This window comes from Phyllobates terribilis, unplaced genomic scaffold, assembly GCF_046119375.1.
Source record: "Phyllobates terribilis strain yellow unplaced genomic scaffold, ASM4611937v1 Scaffold_2__4_contigs__length_985480577, whole genome shotgun sequence".
Classification (NCBI taxonomy): domain Eukaryota; kingdom Metazoa; phylum Chordata; class Amphibia; order Anura; family Dendrobatidae; genus Phyllobates; species Phyllobates terribilis.
In genome coordinates this window covers 430,893,722-430,912,113 of record NW_027362762.1, presented here as the reverse complement: position 1 = coordinate 430,912,113, position 18,392 = coordinate 430,893,722, and the positions used below count along the sequence as shown (strand labels likewise).

The following is an 18,392-nucleotide window of genomic DNA, read 5'->3' as shown; positions in this document are numbered from 1 at the left end:
GAGGAAGCAGAATGTATGGGCTCCTGTCAGGTATATATTATTGGAGGCAGGAGAATATATGGGCTCCTGTCAGGTATATATTGTTGGAGGAAGCAGAATGTATGGGCTCCTGTCCGGTATATGTTATTGGAGGCAGTAGAATGTATGGGCTCCTGTCAGGTATATATTATTGGAGGCAGCAGAATATATGGGTTCCTGTCAGGCATATATTATTGGAGGCAGCAGAATGTATGGGCTCCTGTCAGGTATATGTTATTGGAGCCAGCAGAATCTATGGGCTCCTGTCAGGTATATATTATTGGAGGCAGCAGAATGTATGGGCTCCTGTCAGGTATATATTATTGGAGGCAGCAGAATCTATGGGCTCCTGTCAGGTATATATTATTGGAGGCAGCAGAATGTATGGACTCCTGTCAGGTATATATTATTGGAGGCAGCAGAATCTATGGGCTCCTGTCAGGTATATATTATTGGAGGTAGGAGAATGTATGGACTCCTGTCAGGTATATATTATTGGAGGCAGCAGAATGTATGGGCTCCTGTCAGGTATATATTATTGGAGGTAGGAGAATGTATGGACTCCTGTCAGGTATATATTATTGGAGGCAGCAGAATCTATGGGCTCCTGTCAGGTATATATTATTGGAGGTAGGAGAATGTATGGACTCCTGTCAGGTATATATTATTGGAGGCAGCAGAATGTATGGGCTCCTGTCAGGTATATATTATTGGGGGCAGCAGAATGTATGGGCTCCTGTCAGGTATATATTATTGGAGGTAGGAGAATCTATGGGCTCCTGTCAGGTATATATTATTGGAGGCAGCAGAATGTATGAGCTCCTGTCAGGTATATATTATTGGAGCCACCAGAATGTATGGGCTCCTGTCAGGTATATATTATTTGAGGCAGCAGAATCTATGGGCTCCTAACAGGTATATGTTATTGGAGGCAGCAGAATGTATGGGCTCCTGTCAGGTATATATTATAGGAGCCAGCAGAATCTATGGGCTCCTGTCAGGTATATATTATTGGAGGCAGGAGAATGTATGGGCTCCTGTCAGGTATATATTATTGGAGGCAGGAGAATGTATGGGCTCCTGTCAGGTATATATTATTGGAGGTAGGAGAATCTATGGGCTCCTGTCAGGTATATATTATTGGAGGCAGCAGAATGTATGAGCTCCTGTCACGTATATATTATTGGAGCCAGCAGAATGTATGGGCTCCTGTCAGTTATACATTATTGGAGGCAGCAGAATGTATGAGCTCCTGTCAGGTATATATTATTGGAGCCAGCAGAATGTATGGGCTCCTGTCAGGTATATATTATTGGAGCCAGCAGAATGTATGGGCTCCTGTCAGGTATATATTGTTGGAGGCAGCAGAATCTATGGGCTCCTACCAGGTATATATTATTGGAGGCAGCAGAATGTATGAGCTCCTGTCAGGTATATATTATTGGAGCCAGCAGAGTGTATGGGCTCCTGTCAGGTATATATTATTTGAGGCAGCAGAATGTATGGGCTCCTGTCAGGTATATATTATTGGAGGCAGCAGAGTGTATGTGCTCCTGTCAGGTATATATTATTGGAGGCAGCAGAATGTATGGGCTCCTGTCAGGTATATATTATTGGAGCCAGCAGAATGTATGGGCTCCTGTCAGGTATATATTATTGGGGGCAGCAGAATGTATGGGCTCCTACCAGGTATATATTATTGGAGGCAGCAGAATGTATGGGCTCCTGTCAGGTATATATTATTGGAGGCAGCAGAATGTATGGGCTCCTGTCAGGTATTTATTATTGGAGCCAGAAGAATGTATGGGCTCCTACCAGGTATATATTATTGGAGGCAGGAGAATGTATGGGCTTCTGTCAGGTATATATTATTGGAGGCAGGAGAATGTATGGGCTCCTGTCAGGTATATATTATTGGAGGCAGGAGAATGTATGGGCTCCTGTCAGGCATATATTATTGGAGGTAGGAGAATCTATGGGCTCCTGTCAGGTATATATTATTGGAGGCAGGAGAATGTATGGGTTCCTGTCAGGTATATATTATTGGAGGCAGGAGAATGTATGGGCTCCTGTCAGGTATATATTATTGGAGGCAGCAGAATGTATGGGCTCCTGTCAGGTATATATTATTGGAGGCAGCAGAATGTATGAGCTCCTGTCAGGTATATATTATTGGAGCCAGCAGAATCTATGGGCTCCTGTCAGGTATATATTATTGGAGCCAGCAGAATGTATGGGCTCCTGTCAGGTATATATTATTGGAGGCAGCAGAATGTATGGGCTCCTGTCAGGTATATATTATTGGAGGCAGCAGAATCTATGGGCTCCTGTCAGGTATATATTATTGGAGGCAGCAGAATCTATGGGTTCCTGTCAGGTATATATTATTGGAGGCAGCAGAATCTATGAGCTCCTGTCAGGTATATATTATTGGAGGCAGGAGAATCTATGGGCTCCTGTCAGGTATATATTATTGGAGGCAGGAGAATCTATGGGCTCCTGTCAGGTATATATTATTGGAGGCAGCAGAATCTATGGGCTCCTATCAGGTATATATTATAGGAGCCAGAAGAATGTATGGGCTCCTGTCAGGTATATATTATTGGAACCAGCAGAATGTATGGGCTCCTGTCAGGTATATATTATTGGAGGCAGGAGAATCTATGGGCTCCTGTCAGGTATATATTAGTGGAGGCAGGAGAATGTATGGGCTTCTGTCAGGTATATATTATTGGAGCCAGCAGAATCTATGGGCTCCTGTCAGGTATATATTATTGGAGGCAGCAGAATCTATGGGCTCCTACCAGGTATATATTATTGGAGGCAGCAGAATCTATGGGCTCCTATCAGGTATATATTATTGGGGCCAGCAGAATCTTTGGGCTCCTGTCAGGTATATATTATTGGAGGCAGCAGAATCTATGGGCTCCTGTCAGGTTTATATTATTGGAAGCAGCAGAATGTATGGGCACCTACCAGGAATATATTATTGGAGGCAGCAGAATGTATGGGCTCCTGTCAGGTATATATTATTGGAGCCAGCAGAGTGTATGGGCTCCTGTCAGGTATATATTATTGGAGGCAGCAGAATGTATGGGCTCCTGTCAGGTATATATTAATGGAGGCAGGAGAATGTATGGGCTCCTGTCAGGTATATATTATTGGATGCAGCAGAATGTATGGGCTCCTGTCAGGTATATATTATTGGAGCCAGCAGAGTGTGTGGGCTCCTGTCAGGTATATATTATTGGAGGCTGCAGAATGTATGGGCTCCTGTCAGGTATATATTATTGGGGTAGCAGAATGTATGGGCTCCTGTCAGGTATATATTATTGGAGGCAGCAGAATGTATGGGCTCCTGTCAGGTATATATTATTGGAGGCAGCAGAATCTATGGGCTCCTGTCAGGTATATATTATTGGAGGCAGGAGAATGTATGGGCTCCTGTCAGGTATATATTATTGGAGGCGGCAGAATGTATGGGCTCCTGTCAGATATATATTATTGGAGGAAGCAGAATGTATGGGCTCCTGTCAGGTATATATTATTGGAGGCAGGAGAATATATGGGCTCCTGTCAGGTATATATTGTTGGAGGAAGCAGAATGTATGGGCTCCTGTCCGGTATATGTTATTGGAGGCAGTAGAATGTATGGGCTCCTGTCAGGTATATATTATTGGAGGCAGCAGAATATATGGGTTCCTGTCAGGCATATATTATTGGAGGCAGCAGAATGTATGGGCTCCTGTCAGGTATATGTTATTGGAGCCAGCAGAATCTATGGGCTCCTGTCAGGTATATATTATTGGAGGCAGCAGAATGTATGGGCTCCTGTCAGGTATATATTATTGGAGGCAGCAGAATCTATGGGCTCCTGTCAGGTATATATTATTGGAGGCAGCAGAATGTATGGACTCCTGTCAGGTATATATTATTGGAGGCAGCAGAATCTATGGGCTCCTGTCAGGTATATATTATTGGAGGTAGGAGAATGTATGGACTCCTGTCAGGTATATATTATTGGAGGCAGCAGAATGTATGGGCTCCTGTCAGGTATATATTATTGGAGGTAGGAGAATGTATGGACTCCTGTCAGGTATATATTATTGGAGGCAGCAGAATCTATGGGCTCCTGTCAGGTATATATTATTGGAGGTAGGAGAATGTATGGACTCCTGTCAGGTATATATTATTGGAGGCAGCAGAATGTATGGGCTCCTGTCAGGTATATATTATTGGGGGCAGCAGAATGTATGGGCTCCTGTCAGGTATATATTATTGGAGGTAGGAGAATCTATGGGCTCCTGTCAGGTATATATTATTGGAGGCAGCAGAATGTATGAGCTCCTGTCAGGTATATATTATTGGAGCCACCAGAATGTATGGGCTCCTGTCAGGTATATATTATTGGAGGCAGCAGAATCTATGGGCTCCTAACAGGTATATATTATTGGAGGCAGCAGAATGTATGGGCTCCTGTCAGGTATATATTATAGGAGCCAGCAGAATCTATGGGCTCCTGTCAGGTATATATTATTGGAGGCAGGAGAATGTATGGGCTCCTGTCAGGTATATATTATTGGAGGCAGGAGAATGTATGGGCTCCTGTCAGGTATATATTATTGGAGGTAGGAGAATCTATGGGCTCCTGTCAGGTATATATTATTGGAGGCAGCAGAATGTATGAGCTCCTGTCAGGTATATATTATTGGAGCCAGCAGAATGTATGGGCTCCTGTCAGTTATATATTATTGGAGGCAGCAGAATGTATGAGCTCCTGTCAGGTATATATTATTGGAGCCAGCAGAATGTATGGGCTCCTGTCAGGTATATATTATTGGAGCCAGCAGAATGTATGGGCTCCTGTCAGGTATATATTGTTGGAGGCAGCAGAATCTATGGGCTCCTACCAGGTATATATTATTGGAGGCAGCAGAATGTATGAGCTCCTGTCAGGTATATATTATTGGAGCCAGCAGAGTGTATGGGCTCCTGTCAGGTATATATTATTTGAGGCAGCAGAATGTATGGGCTCCTGTCAGGTATATATTATTGGAGCCAGCAGAGTGTATGTGCTCCTGTCAGGTATATATTATTGGAGGCAGCAGAATGTATGGGCTCCTGTCAGGTATATATTATTGGAGCCAGCAGAATGTATGGGCTCCTGTCAGGTATATATTATTGGGGGCAGCAGAATGTATGGGCTCCTACCAGGTATATATTATTGGAGGCAGCAGAATGTATGGGCTCCTGTCAGGTATATATTATTGGAGGCAGCAGAATGTATGGGCTCCTGTCAGGTATTTATTATTGGAGCCAGAAGAATGTATGGGCTCCTACCAGGTATATATTATTGGAGGCAGGAGAATGTATGGGCTTCTGTCAGGTATATATTATTGGAGGCAGGAGAATGTATGGGCTCCTGTCAGGTATATATTATTGGAGGCAGGAGAATGTATGGGCTCCTGTCAGGCATATATTATTGGAGGTAGGAGAATCTATGGGCTCCTGTCAGGTATATATTATTGGAGGCAGGAGAATGTATGGGCTCCTGTCAGGTATATATTATTGGAGCCAGCAGAATGTATGGGCTCCTGTCAGGTATATATTATTGGAGCCAGCAGAATGTATGGGCTCCTGTCAGGTATATATTATTGGAGGCAGCAGAATGTATGAGCTCCTGTCAGGTATATATTATTGGAGCCAGCAGAATGTATGGGCTCCTGTCAGGTATATATTATTGGAGCCAGCAGAATGTATGGGCTCCTGTCAGGTATATATTGTTGGAGGCAGCAGAATCTATGGGCTCCTACCAGGTATATATTATTGGAGACAGCAGAATGTATGAGCTCCTGTCAGGTATATATTATTGGAGCCAGCAGAGTGTATGGGCTCCTGTCAGGTATATATTATTGGAGGCAGCAGAATGTATGGGCTCCTGTCAGGTATATATTATTGGAGCCAGCAGAATGTATGGGCTCCTGTCAGGTATATATTATTGGGGGCAGCAGAATGTATGGGCTCCTACCAGGTATATATTATTGGAGGCAGCAGAATGTATGGGCTCCTGTCAGGTATATATTATTGGAGGCAGCAGAATGTATGGGCTCCTGTCAGGTATTTATTATTGGAGCCAGAAGAATGTATGGGCTCCTACCAGGTATATATTATTGGAGGCAGGAGAATGTATGGGCTCCTGTCAGGTATATATTATTGGAGGCAGGAGAATGTATGGGCTTCTGTCAGGTATATATTATTGGAGCCAGCAGAATCTATGGGCTACTGTCAGGTATATATTATTGGAGGCAGCAGAATCTATGGGCTCCTATCAGGTATATATTATTGGGGCCAGCAGAATCTTTGGGCTCCTGTCAGGTATATATTATTGGAGGCAGCAGAATCTATGGGCTCCTGTCAGGTATATATTATTGGAAGCAGCAGAATGTATGGGCACCTACCAGGAATATATTATTGGAGGCAGCAGAATGTATGGGCTCCTGTCAGGTATATATTATTGGAGCCAGCAGAGTGTATGGGCTCCTGTCAGGTATATATTATTGGGGGCAGCAGAATGTATGGGCTCCTGTCAGGTATATATTATTGGAGGCAGGAGAATGTATGGGCTCCTGTCAGGTATATATTATTGGAGCCAGCAGAGTGTATGGGCTCCTGTCAGGTATATATTATTGGAGGCAGCAGAATGTATGGGCTCCTGTCAGGTATATATTATTGGAGCCAGCAGAGTGTATGGGCTCCTGTCAGGTATATATTATTGGAGGCAGCAGAATGTATGGGCTCCTATCAGGTATATATTATTGGGGGCAGCAGAATGTATGGGCTCCTGTCAGGTATATATTATTGGAGGCAGGAGAATGTATGGGCTCCTGTCAGGTATATATTATTGGAAGCAGGAGAATGTATGGGCTCCTGTGAGGTATATATTATTGGAGGCAGGAGAATGTATGGTCTCCTGTCAGGTATATATTAATGGAGGCAGGAGAATGTATGGGCTCCTCTCTGGTATATAATATTGGAGGCAGCAGAATCTATGGGCTCCTGTCAGGTATATATTATTGGAGGCAGCAGAATGTATGGGCAGCAGAATGTATGGGCTATTGTCAGGTATATATTATTGAAGGCAGGAGAATGTATGGGCTCCTGTCAGGTATATATTATTGGAGCCAGCAGAATCTATGGATTCCTGTCAGGTTTATATTATTGGAAGCAGCAGAATGTATGGGTTCCTACAAGGAATATATTATTGGAGGCAGCAGAATGTATGGGCTCCTCTCAGGTATATATTATTGGAGCCAGCAGAGTGTATGGGCTCCTGTCAGGTATATATTATTGGGGGCAGCAGAATGTATGGGCTCCTGTCAGGTATATATTATTGGAGGCAGCAGAATGTATGGGCTCCTGTCAGGTATATATTGTCGGAGGCAACAGAATCTATGGGCCTCTGTCAGGTATATATTATTGGAGGCAGGAGAATGTATGGGCTCCTGTCAGGTATATATTATTGGGGGCGGCAGAATGCATGGGCTCCTGTCAGATATATATTATTGGAGGAAGCAGAATGTATGGGCTCCTGTCAGGTATATGTTATTGGAGGCAGTAGAATGTATTGGCTCCAGTCAGGTATATATTATTGGAGGCAGCAGAATGTATGGGCTACTGTCAGGCATATATTATTGGAGGTAGGAGAATCTATGGGCTCCTGTCAGGTATATATTATTGGAGGCAGCAGAATGTATGAGCTCCTGTCAGGTATATATTATTGGAGCCAGCAGAATGTATGGGCTCCTGTCAGGTATATATTATTGGAGGCAGCAGAATCTCTGGGCCCCTACCAGGTATATATTATTGGAGGCAGCAGAATGTATGAGCTCCTGTCAGGTATATATTATTGGAGCCAGCAGAATGTATGGGCTCCTGTCAGGTATATATTATTGGGGGCAGCAGAATGTATGGGCTCCTGTCAGGTATATATTATTGGAGGCAGCAGAATCTATGGGCTCCTGTCAGGTATATATTATTGGAGGCAGCAGAATGTATGGGCTCCTGTCAGGTATTTATTATTGGAGGCAGCATAATGTATGGGCTCCTGTCAGGTATATATTATTGGAGGCAGCAGAGTGTATGGGCTCCTGTCAGGTATATATTATTGGAGGCAGCAGAATCTATGGGCTCCTGTCAGGTATATATTATTGGAGGCAGCAGAATGTATGGGCTCCTGTCAGGTATTTATTATTGGAGGCAGCATAATGTATGGGCTCCTGTCAGGTATATATTATTGGAGGCAGCAGAATGTATGGGCTCCAGTCAGGTATATATTATTGGAGGCAGGAGAATCTATGGGCTCCTGACAGGTATATATTATTGGAGGCAGGAGAATCTATGGGCTCCTGTCATGTATATATTATTGGAGGCAGCCGAATGCATGGGCTCCTGTCAGGTATATATTATTTGATAATCATGCCCATTGCCCAGCTCCCGCCATATGTTGATCGCCAGCCAGATAAAACAAGGCAGCTGGGGGCTGGGATTCACAGCATGGTATGCCCTAGCGTTCTTGGCCCCCCACGCTGAAAATCGCAGCCCGCAGCCACCCCTGAAAATGGCGCATTCATCATAGCACCATTTCCAGGTGCTTTACCCGGCTCTTCCAGCGGCCCTGGTGGTGAGTGGCACCCTGGGTAATAATAGGGTTAGTACCAGGCCAGCTTTGTATTATCAGCTGGAACTAAGCCTGAAATTCATGGTGTCATGCCAAATTAGACATAGCCACCATGAATTTCTAGTAAACAGAAAAAAAAGACAGAATTTTTTTTTTATTAAAAATAAAACACATTTAGGGACTCCATCTTTAATAAAGAAAAATCCTCACTCCAAAGTAATCCATAGGTCTTCTGTCTTCAGCTCTGCTAGATCTTTGCCATCAGACAAATATGTCTGCTGACAGAGATGAGCCAGCACAGAATGACACTGGAGCACTGTTACTGTGTAGTGCGGCACTATGGTGCTTTTTTTGTCATTTCATGCAGTGTAGAAATTTTGAGAACAGTGTGGATTGTGCTCTGGAAGTGATCAGTTATAGCTAACTATGTTATTTTCTTCAGAGATAAGTCCTGCATAGAAGATGTGATATATCGGTCTGCAGATAAAGAACTTCACCTAGAGACATCACTGGTGAGTATGTGTATTACCTATACACACACACACTGACACTATACACAGAGCTCCTGTGTGTAATGTCACTGGTGATCACTGTATTACCTATACACACACACTGACACTATATACAGAGCTCCTGTGTGTAATGTCACTGGTGATCACTGTATTACCTATACACACACACTGACACTATATACAGAGCTCCTGTGTGTAATGTCACTGGTGATCACTGTATTACCTATACACACACACTGACACTATATACAGAGCTCCTGTGTGTAATGTCACTGGTGATCACTGTATTACCTATACACACACACGGACACTATATACAGAGCTCCTGTGCATAATGTCACTGGTGATCCCTGTATTACCTCTACACTGACACTACACAGAGCTCCTGTGTATAATGTCACTGATAATCTCTACATTATCTGTACACTGAGTCTATATACAGAGCTTTTTTACATTTTCATTATCAGTCACTATCTGGTGCCATTATGTGCCATGGTCATGGTGTGGCGGTATTTTTCCCTTGTATGTGGTATTATTCGGACAGTCACTATGTGGTGGTAATATGTGGTCTTCTCATGGTGTGGCAGTATATATACCTTGTACTTGGTAGTATTTGATCACTATGTGGTGGTATGTGTTCTGGTCATGGTGTGGCGGTATTTCTCTCTTCTATATGGTATTATTAGTCTAGGTATAGTGGATTGTTGTCAGTCATTTGTTTTTTTCGGATATTAAGAATGGGAACATTCTTTATTTTCAATTCATATTAAATAGTTGGATGTTTAACCTCTCCCTGTGTTGTTACTACTACACAGCAGCAGAGATGCACGTCAGCTCAAGACACAAAAAATAAGCCGTCACACAGCCCCAGATCCAAAAAAATGAGAACACTACGGTGCGCAGAACATGGTGCGAAAAGTGTGATTTTTTTTTAAAACTTGTGAATTTGTTTTCACCACTTAGATACCAGTAAAGGTATACATGTTTGGTATCTACAAATCGTACTGACCCGAGACATCACACTGTCACTTCGGTTTTACCATATAGTGAACATGGTGACTAAAAAACCCAATAAACAAACGTGTAATTGCACTTTTTTTGCAATTTTACTGCACTTGGAATTTTTATTGCCATTTCCTTGTACACTACATGGTAAAATAAATGATTGCATCTGAAAGTACAACTCGTTCCGCAAAAAAACTGTCTTTCCTGCTGCTACAGACTTTTATATGACTACAGTTTACATTCTGCTGCTTACACAAACATTTTTGCAGTTTACAAGACACTTATTACGCTTGCTTGCACCCAGGTTTCATGTGAAAGAGTGTTCTCAAAGCTGAAAATTGTAAAAAATCGTCTGACGTCTTCGATTGGACAGGAGCTTTTAGAGTCCCTCCTTCTGTTGAACATTGAGTATGACATTTCAAGGAACTTAGACTATGATGACATTATTAATACGTATGCAATGTCATCTTCTGTTCTGAAAAAAAAACTTTTGTAATTTTGCTGCTGAATGACTGTTAGTGTGTGTTTATTTGTTATTTTGGGCCTTTCACTAACAGTTGAATGGTACTGTATTATAGAGGAGAGGAAAAAGTGCAATACAAACTTCCAAAATGCTTACAGAATTCTTTAAGTTTTCCCAGTGGGCCAAGTTTGGTGCTGCTACAATGATGCCGGCTGCTGGGATGCTAGATAGATGCAGGTTCAATGTCTGGCACTTATACTTTAAGAGAATGTACCTTGAAAGTATTTATTGTTATTGTTCTGTTATGGCACTTTATCACACACTGGTGTGAATAAGATAACAGTGTTCCTCTTTTGCCAGGAGTGTTTCTTTAGTTTGTTATTTATTCATTATATTGGTTATTTATTGGTTAATAAAGTTGATTCATTTTGAAAGAGTTTGTGGACTTATGTTATTCCTATATATGGTAACTGCATGGTGCTCGTGGGCCCCAAGACTGATTTTTTCATGGTGGGCCCCAGGTACTCCAGTCCGGCGCTGTAGGGAGATGATGTCATGGAGGCACACCGAGCCACCTGTAAAAGGGCGGTGGCCACCAGGAAAGGAGGCGGGACAGGTGCATAATAATTGAGGGGAGAGGTGAAATAATACAATCCAGCAGCTGATGAAGACAAAACCCAAGCCCTCCTGTTCAAGGAAGGGGTATGAAAGGTATCTTCACTCACATTTCATGTATGATGTCTATTTTGTGGTATTTTTCCATTAACTTCTTTCTATCCTAAAAAAATTCTTATTAAAATATGTAAAAAAAAATTGTTTAGTGCATTTCGTTAGGCGCAGTCTGCCTGTATAAACAGGCAATTGGAGTGCATACACATACCAATTTCTGTCTGATGAGCCAAAATTGATGTTTGTAAATGGCTTTATTCATCTTCATTGAAATATGTCTCATCAGCCAGAAAACTGATCTGACATGCTTAAACATCTGTCTATCACAATAATTGTAGTATAGAAAGAAACAAATATATTAAAGACAACTCCACTATAAGGAATACAAGGGTTGCATTTTATGAACGATTACTACAGATGTAATCTATATGATTGGTCCAATATCTAGGCTATGTTCACAAGTTACTTTTTTGCTGCTTTTTTCTGCAGCCAAAACCTGATCTCTTGGCAGTAAAAAAGCTGCAGACAAAAAGCAGGTTTTGTGGCTTTTTTTGCTGATTTTCTTGCCCTGTTTTGCTGCATTTTTTGGCCTTGCTTCTACTATGCAAGCATGAACAATACAAGGTACATGGTACAATACCCACCAATTGATGACATATGTAAAACCATAAAACATTTTTGGAAAAAAGGGTGTCAAGACACAGGGCCTTCTGTGGGCGTAACACTACTCAGACAACAAAGGGGGAGGGTAAAACAGTGTGGCAATACTTTATTGAACCGAAAAACAGGCAATAAATACATAGAACAGTCCCAGCAAATACCCAAGATGGTACAACATTACACAGTCTCACTTTTCCGCCCCGCCCGCCTAGGATAGAACAGCTGTGACTTTGGGACTTCCAGGGCCAACTACCTAAACCAGTGGCCGACCGCTTCTGGCGGGCCCCCACAGAAAGAAGGAAGTGGCAAGCTTAGGAAGCTAGCAGTCCATCGAGGTACAAGGCCAGGAGACCCGAGGGTCCCACCCTGGCCTCTCTGATAGTTTCCATGGGGCCAGATGACCGGCTGGTCCCAATCTGGCTTCTCTGAATGTATCCATGGGTTCCAGGCGACCGGAGGATCCACCTGGCAACCTCAAACAACATATATATAAGACCAGGTGACTTCATCGTCCCAACCTAGTCTCCCCAAATGTAACCATGTGCTCTCTGATGGTCAATGGAGCCGATCCGCATCTTTCCAGTCAGGGCCATATACCCTTAGGCTGGTATCGTGTAGATTCCAAATCTGTGTCGCTTTGGTTAAAGCCATGCTTCCAAGCTGATGGTCTAAGTGAGTCTCTGATCTTTGATTCTCCTTGTAAAGCATACCTGCTACAGAGGCACATGTCTTTTTAAGTACACATCCACAGTTCAAGGGTTAGGGATGATATTATTCCACAGGGCTCAGGTCTCATTGTTTGTACATTTAATCAATTTACATGGTTGGTATAGCAGGGGGCTCTTGTAAATAAACTAGCTAGCTTAGTATAATATGCAATTAGCATAGTAACAAACATCATTGTTCACAGACCAATATAATACAACATTCAGGGTTATGCAAATACTGGTCTGTCCTTCTTGACCAGCCACAGAAATACACATACATTTGCAAGTTAACACAAACACAATAGTGTATTTCTCTTGGCTTAACAAATCTTTAATGTCTGGCTGATTAAGATTATAAGCTGTGTCGTCACAAAGGGCAATTTGATTAAATAATTATGTAGTGTAAAAAAAAATTATGTCTGAAAATATAGTGACTATTCTGATTAAAAAAGTTCACGAATTCATGAAACAATACACAATTGCAATTGTAGAAACAGTGGGGGGAGTTGAATTGGTCAGGCGTAGTTTACCTAAGACATTGGCAGGGCATTGAGTTGGTCTGGCATTGTTTACTTTCACACATTGGTAGGGCATTGAGTTGGTTGGGCATTGTTTACTTTACACACATCACTATTTTAATTAAACTGTACTAATACTAACAGCCATGCTCATGTGAGGCACCAAGACATTTTGGTTTAAACTTTGGAAAATCACAAAATAAAAAGGGTTTCACATCTTGCTGTACCTGCATTTTTTTTTTCTCTAAAACGTTACTAAAAGTGATGGCAATGTTTTTTGCTGCATTTTTGTGACACGCCCAGGGGAATGGGGACGACTCGGTACCCGGGCTTTTGCCTGGCCTTGGGGATGTCGTGGTGGTCGGCTCTCGGGCCCGTACTCTGGGGTCAGCTTTTAAAAGGGGATTATTTATTAACTCTATGAAAGTTCGTGAAGCCACCTGTGGTTTCTGGTGAGAATCACCAGCGCTGCGGCAGTCCACTGAGGCCGGTGATAAGGCAGCTCGATGGTATAGCTCCCCACAGGTGGAACTAGGCCTCAGGGCAGCGTACAGAGAGGGGGATGCAGGACAGAGGGGACCCAGCCGGGTCAGAGCAAGAATAGGAGCACACACGAAAGTTACTTCAGTACCTTTTACTGATGGAAATTCAGGCACATCCCGGAGCACTGTAGGGTGAGGGGTGCACGTCCGGATTCTCCCCAGTGAGTGGGTGTAGGGCCTCCTGTTTCTTGCCTCTCTGTAGTAAGTTTCTGACCTGCCTGGAGCTAGGCCTAACTTGGTTTCTGTTCTGCACCTGCTGACTTGGTGATAGGGTCTTCTGTTGGAGATCACTCTCCCTGTTCTCTGGGGTCTCCGTGATTCCTGACCCTGGTACGTATCAGTTTTTGGTGATCCTGGGACATGTAGTTCGCCAGGGGTTCCGGTTGTTTTCTACTGGTCATGAAGATCCATGTAGACTCAGACCCGGTGTCCGGTATATGCTTCTGGGGTGAGCTTGTAAAGCTCCTCTGCCCCCTATGTTACTCTCTTCCACTTGCCTTCGGCCTCGCTCGGGCCCTCACTAGGCTACACACACTGCAGCCGGGACGCTGCTCTTCTTCGCCGCTCTCAGAGTGTTGGCACACTCCTAGCTTTCTATCCTGAGCTCTGTGAGTTCTAGTCTGGACTCATTCTACAGACTATACTGAACTCTTTCTGCAGGAACTGCTAGGCTCTGGCTCGACTGCACTGACTCCTTCTGTGTCTGAGCAGGAACTCCCTAGCTGCTCTGTACTCTAGCAGGCTAGGAACTGAACTGCCTAGCTCCACCTTCCCTATTTATATCCCTAATGGGCTCCCTCTGGTGGTCTGAGGTGGAAAGTGGAGGTGTGTGTATGCTGTGGGGGCCTCTTGTGGAGAAATCCTTCTATGCAACCCTCTAGGATCTGTGGTACCAAGCGCAGCTGGGCGCCACATTTGCATTTACCCATTGCTTTCTATGGGTGAAAAAATCCTGCAAACACGCTGAAAGAATTGACATGCTGCAGATTTAAAAAAAGGAGCAGTTTTCCAATTCAGTCAGGAAAAAAAAACCAAGCGATTTCTAAAATCTCACAGCTTTTGCTGGTACTATAAAAAGTAGCTTTTAATTTGCCTGAAACATAGCAAAAAAATGCAGCAAAAATGAAACACGTGAACATAGCCTGAATGTGTAAACTCAGACTTAATACTGTGGTTTTATAGTTTTAACTTACTGCATTGGCAAGTGTCACTGCATCAAGCTCTTCTTTGCCCAGGTGGCCACAGTATATGGTGCTGACAATATTGATCATAAAACACAGAGCCTGGGAGACAATCTGTTTCAAGAAAAAATAAACAAAATGAACTTGTATTAAAATATAAATTGATATGCTGAATAATGTTATTAAGAGCTTGCTCACACCACCGTAATTACTGTGCGAGTGCAATACGACAAAACGTTGGATTGCACTTGGACCAATGTTATTTTATGGGGCCGAGCACATATCCATTTTTTTCCTAGGACCGATTGGTCAGAGGAAAAAAATCACTGAATGTCTGAGTTTGATCCGATTTTCTGTTTGCATTCAGTCATGCAAGTCACTGAGTCCATGGAAATCATCGGACTGCACTCGAATGACATCTGAGTGCAGTCCAATTTCCGCGCACTGGCATAATGGAGAAGATGCAGAAATTTTGTTCTCCATCTTCTCCTCACAGTGTGCTCCGATTGTGTGTTCTGATACTCTGACAGAGCCTGATCAGAGTGTCAATTGCATAATCGGTCCGATTCTCTCGGATGAGAGAATCTATGGCCATGTGATCCTAGTCTAAGTACACATTAGGGCTGATTTATCAAACAGTTTTCGCTGCAACTCTGACAGAAAAATGTTTGAAATGTCGCAGTTTTTTTTTGCTATTTGAAAATGAATCATACATGATTGCAATCTTCATGCAATTAATGACTTTAGGTTTTGTGCACTCTCTCTGTAGCCTCAATACTTATTTAAATGGTGTGGTCAACCCCCATTTAAATAGCAGAAAAATGTTTTAGTTTGTTTTTGCAAAATTGTCTAAGTAAACCACAATTTGACTGTTCTGAGTTACTAAAATTAAAATCCCATGTTAGTTATGCGACTTCTCATTCCTTATAGGAAACATATTGGGGAAAACTCATTAAAATAAATGTTTCCAATTTGGGCCAAAAAAACGAGTACATGCCTTGCACCGCATTTGTGATTTTGTTTGATTTTGCAGAAAAGGGCATTGTTTATAATATGACATTGTGCACCAAACTTTTGGCATAAAATACAGACAGTAGTTAATCAAATCAATAAGGTCCTTGAGTAAGATTCATTAAAATGCGTGGGCCCATTAATGAATTTGACACATATTAAGGTGCCATGCGCCACAGCAAGAACTGTACTCTAGTCAAGGACTAGACTACACTTTTGTTAATCAAAAGGAGAGAGAAAGAGAAGTAAAAGAACAGGTAACAAGGGAATTGATAACATGCTGCCTTCCCTTACATCATGCTACAGAACAAATATGATTTAGCTTAACTTATTGAATCAAGAGAATTTCCCCTTTGAGACACTCATTAAACAGCCAAAGAATTAAAAGCGCCTAACCATGGGCTCCAAGTTTAGGGAAATTAATCATTTCAATCCAGAAAGAAATAGACAGGGTGGTCTGCTTAAACCAAAGTTGTGGAATTAAGCATATGGCTATAGGTAAAAACATTTAAAAAAAAATGAGCAAGAGTATAAGTTGGTATACCTGCAATGTGTAAGAGCATGTTCACACTGTAACTGACCTCAATGTAGATGAGGGAAGGGAAGGACCGGCAACAACAAACAGGCAATCCCCACATGTGTTGCGGCTAACAGCCGCAAAACATGCAGCTGCAGGGACTCAAACATATTATCCGAACACTACAAGATACTCTGATAACATCCGAGCATGCTAGTAACACTGTGGTTTCCTGCAGGGGAAATGTTACAATAAGTCAGCTCATACTTACTGTCTCCGAAAGGAAATATTGAATATCGAAATTTGTATAAATCCGATATTGATGAAACATACATTTTCAGCGCCAAGGCTAATAGGGGAAGAAGACACATCATTTTTCATAACTGTAACCCCTACCTATAAGCCACAAATCAACAGTGGCCACATAGTAAACATGACATAGCTGTTGTCATTTATCTATGGGAAGGTAAAATCCCGATGGAAAATATGTATCACGGGTGTATCAGGTTTGACAGACAGTCGTTCTGAATCCGGCTGTAGAAGGTCGCTGCGCTTGGCTTTGCAGACACCTTCTTGATCCTTTCATCTCTGTAGTGTAGTGGTATCCTTCTCTCGCTAGGACCCAGCAGTGACCTCCACCCTCTGCTGCTAATTGACACACCCTTGCTTGATATATAAAAACCCCCAGTGTCTCCAGGGAGTCGCCGGTGATAGAACTATTTTCCCCTGCTCAGGCCTGGAGTACTAGCAGTCGGCTAGTTTCTTCTTGGAGTATCTTGGTTGATTATTGTCATTTTCTCTCTGGTGTCTTCTCAAGCTAAGTGTATCCCCTTGTCTTTTTTCCTTGTTTGTCTTTATTTGCAGTGGGGGCTGACTAGTGCTCACCCCTTCCCCTCCCTACCTAGGGCCTAGCCCTAGGGACAGTTAAGGTTTAGGTATCCTGCTCAGATATAGGTGTGGAACCTATTTAAGGATGGTACGGGAGTCAGGGTGTTGTAAGATCTGCCTAGGGGTCTCCACTCTCCTTTTCCCTAGTTGTTGGGCTTCCCCCTTTTCCCATCGTCATACACTTGGTCCTTCCTTTACCTAGTGTGACAATGTGGCGGCAATCTCGAACTTCTGTGACCATCAGGAGTAAAGTTATCACGTAAGTTGGGGATTGCGGAAAATACTAAAGGGCTGAGGACATCCCACAACCCAGCCCATGTGAGGTCATCACAGGGGAAGGGTGTGTGGGTGGAACTCAGGTGCTAATAAAAGATGAAGCAGAATTGATCTGCGTTCTTGTGGAGAGATACATATTGTGAATGGATGAAGCCCATTCTCTGAACATCCCCAAGTGAAGCGCTCTCCTTAGGCTAAGTTGACTCGTCTCTGTGAGCAGTGTAGTAAGTTCTCTTGTTAATGCCTTTTATTTTCTGTAACTGTTTATGCTGTATTGTTTTGTCGCCTTTGTAAAATCTTTTGTATATGTTTCATAAACACTGCCTCCCTTTGGATTAACCCCTTAAGCCCCGCGGGTGGTTTGCACGTTAATGACCGGGCCAATTTTTACAATTCTGACCACTGTCACTTTATGAGGTAATTACTCTGGAACGCTTCAACGGATCCCCCTGATTCTGAGATTGTTTTTTTGTGACATATTGTACTTCATGATTGTGGAAAAATTTCTTCGATATCACTTGCGTTTATTTGTGAAAAAAACGGAAATTTGGTGAAAATTTTGAAAATTTTGCAATTTTCAGAATTTGAATTTTTAAGCCCTGAAATCAGAGCGATATATCACACAAAAGAGTTAATAAATAACATTTCCCACATGTCTACTTTACATCAGCACAATTTTGGAACCAAAATTTTTTTTTGTTAGGGAGCTATAAGGGTTAAAAGTTGACCAGCGATTTCTCATTTTTCC

The 18,392-nt window shown here is 42.6% G+C and overlaps 1 protein-coding gene across 1 annotated transcript in view; it reads right to left on the bottom strand.

The window, feature by feature from the left end:
• LOC141252692 (multidrug and toxin extrusion protein 1-like) overlaps window positions 1-18,392 on the bottom strand; it is a 79,605-nt gene that overhangs the window by 53,791 nt on the left and 7,422 nt on the right. Inside the window, exon 2 of the mRNA XM_073670546.1 lies at window positions 14,965-15,066. Within this exon, the coding sequence (XP_073526647.1) occupies window positions 14,965-15,066 (102 nt within the window). The remainder of the gene's footprint in view (window positions 1-14,964; window positions 15,067-18,392) is intronic.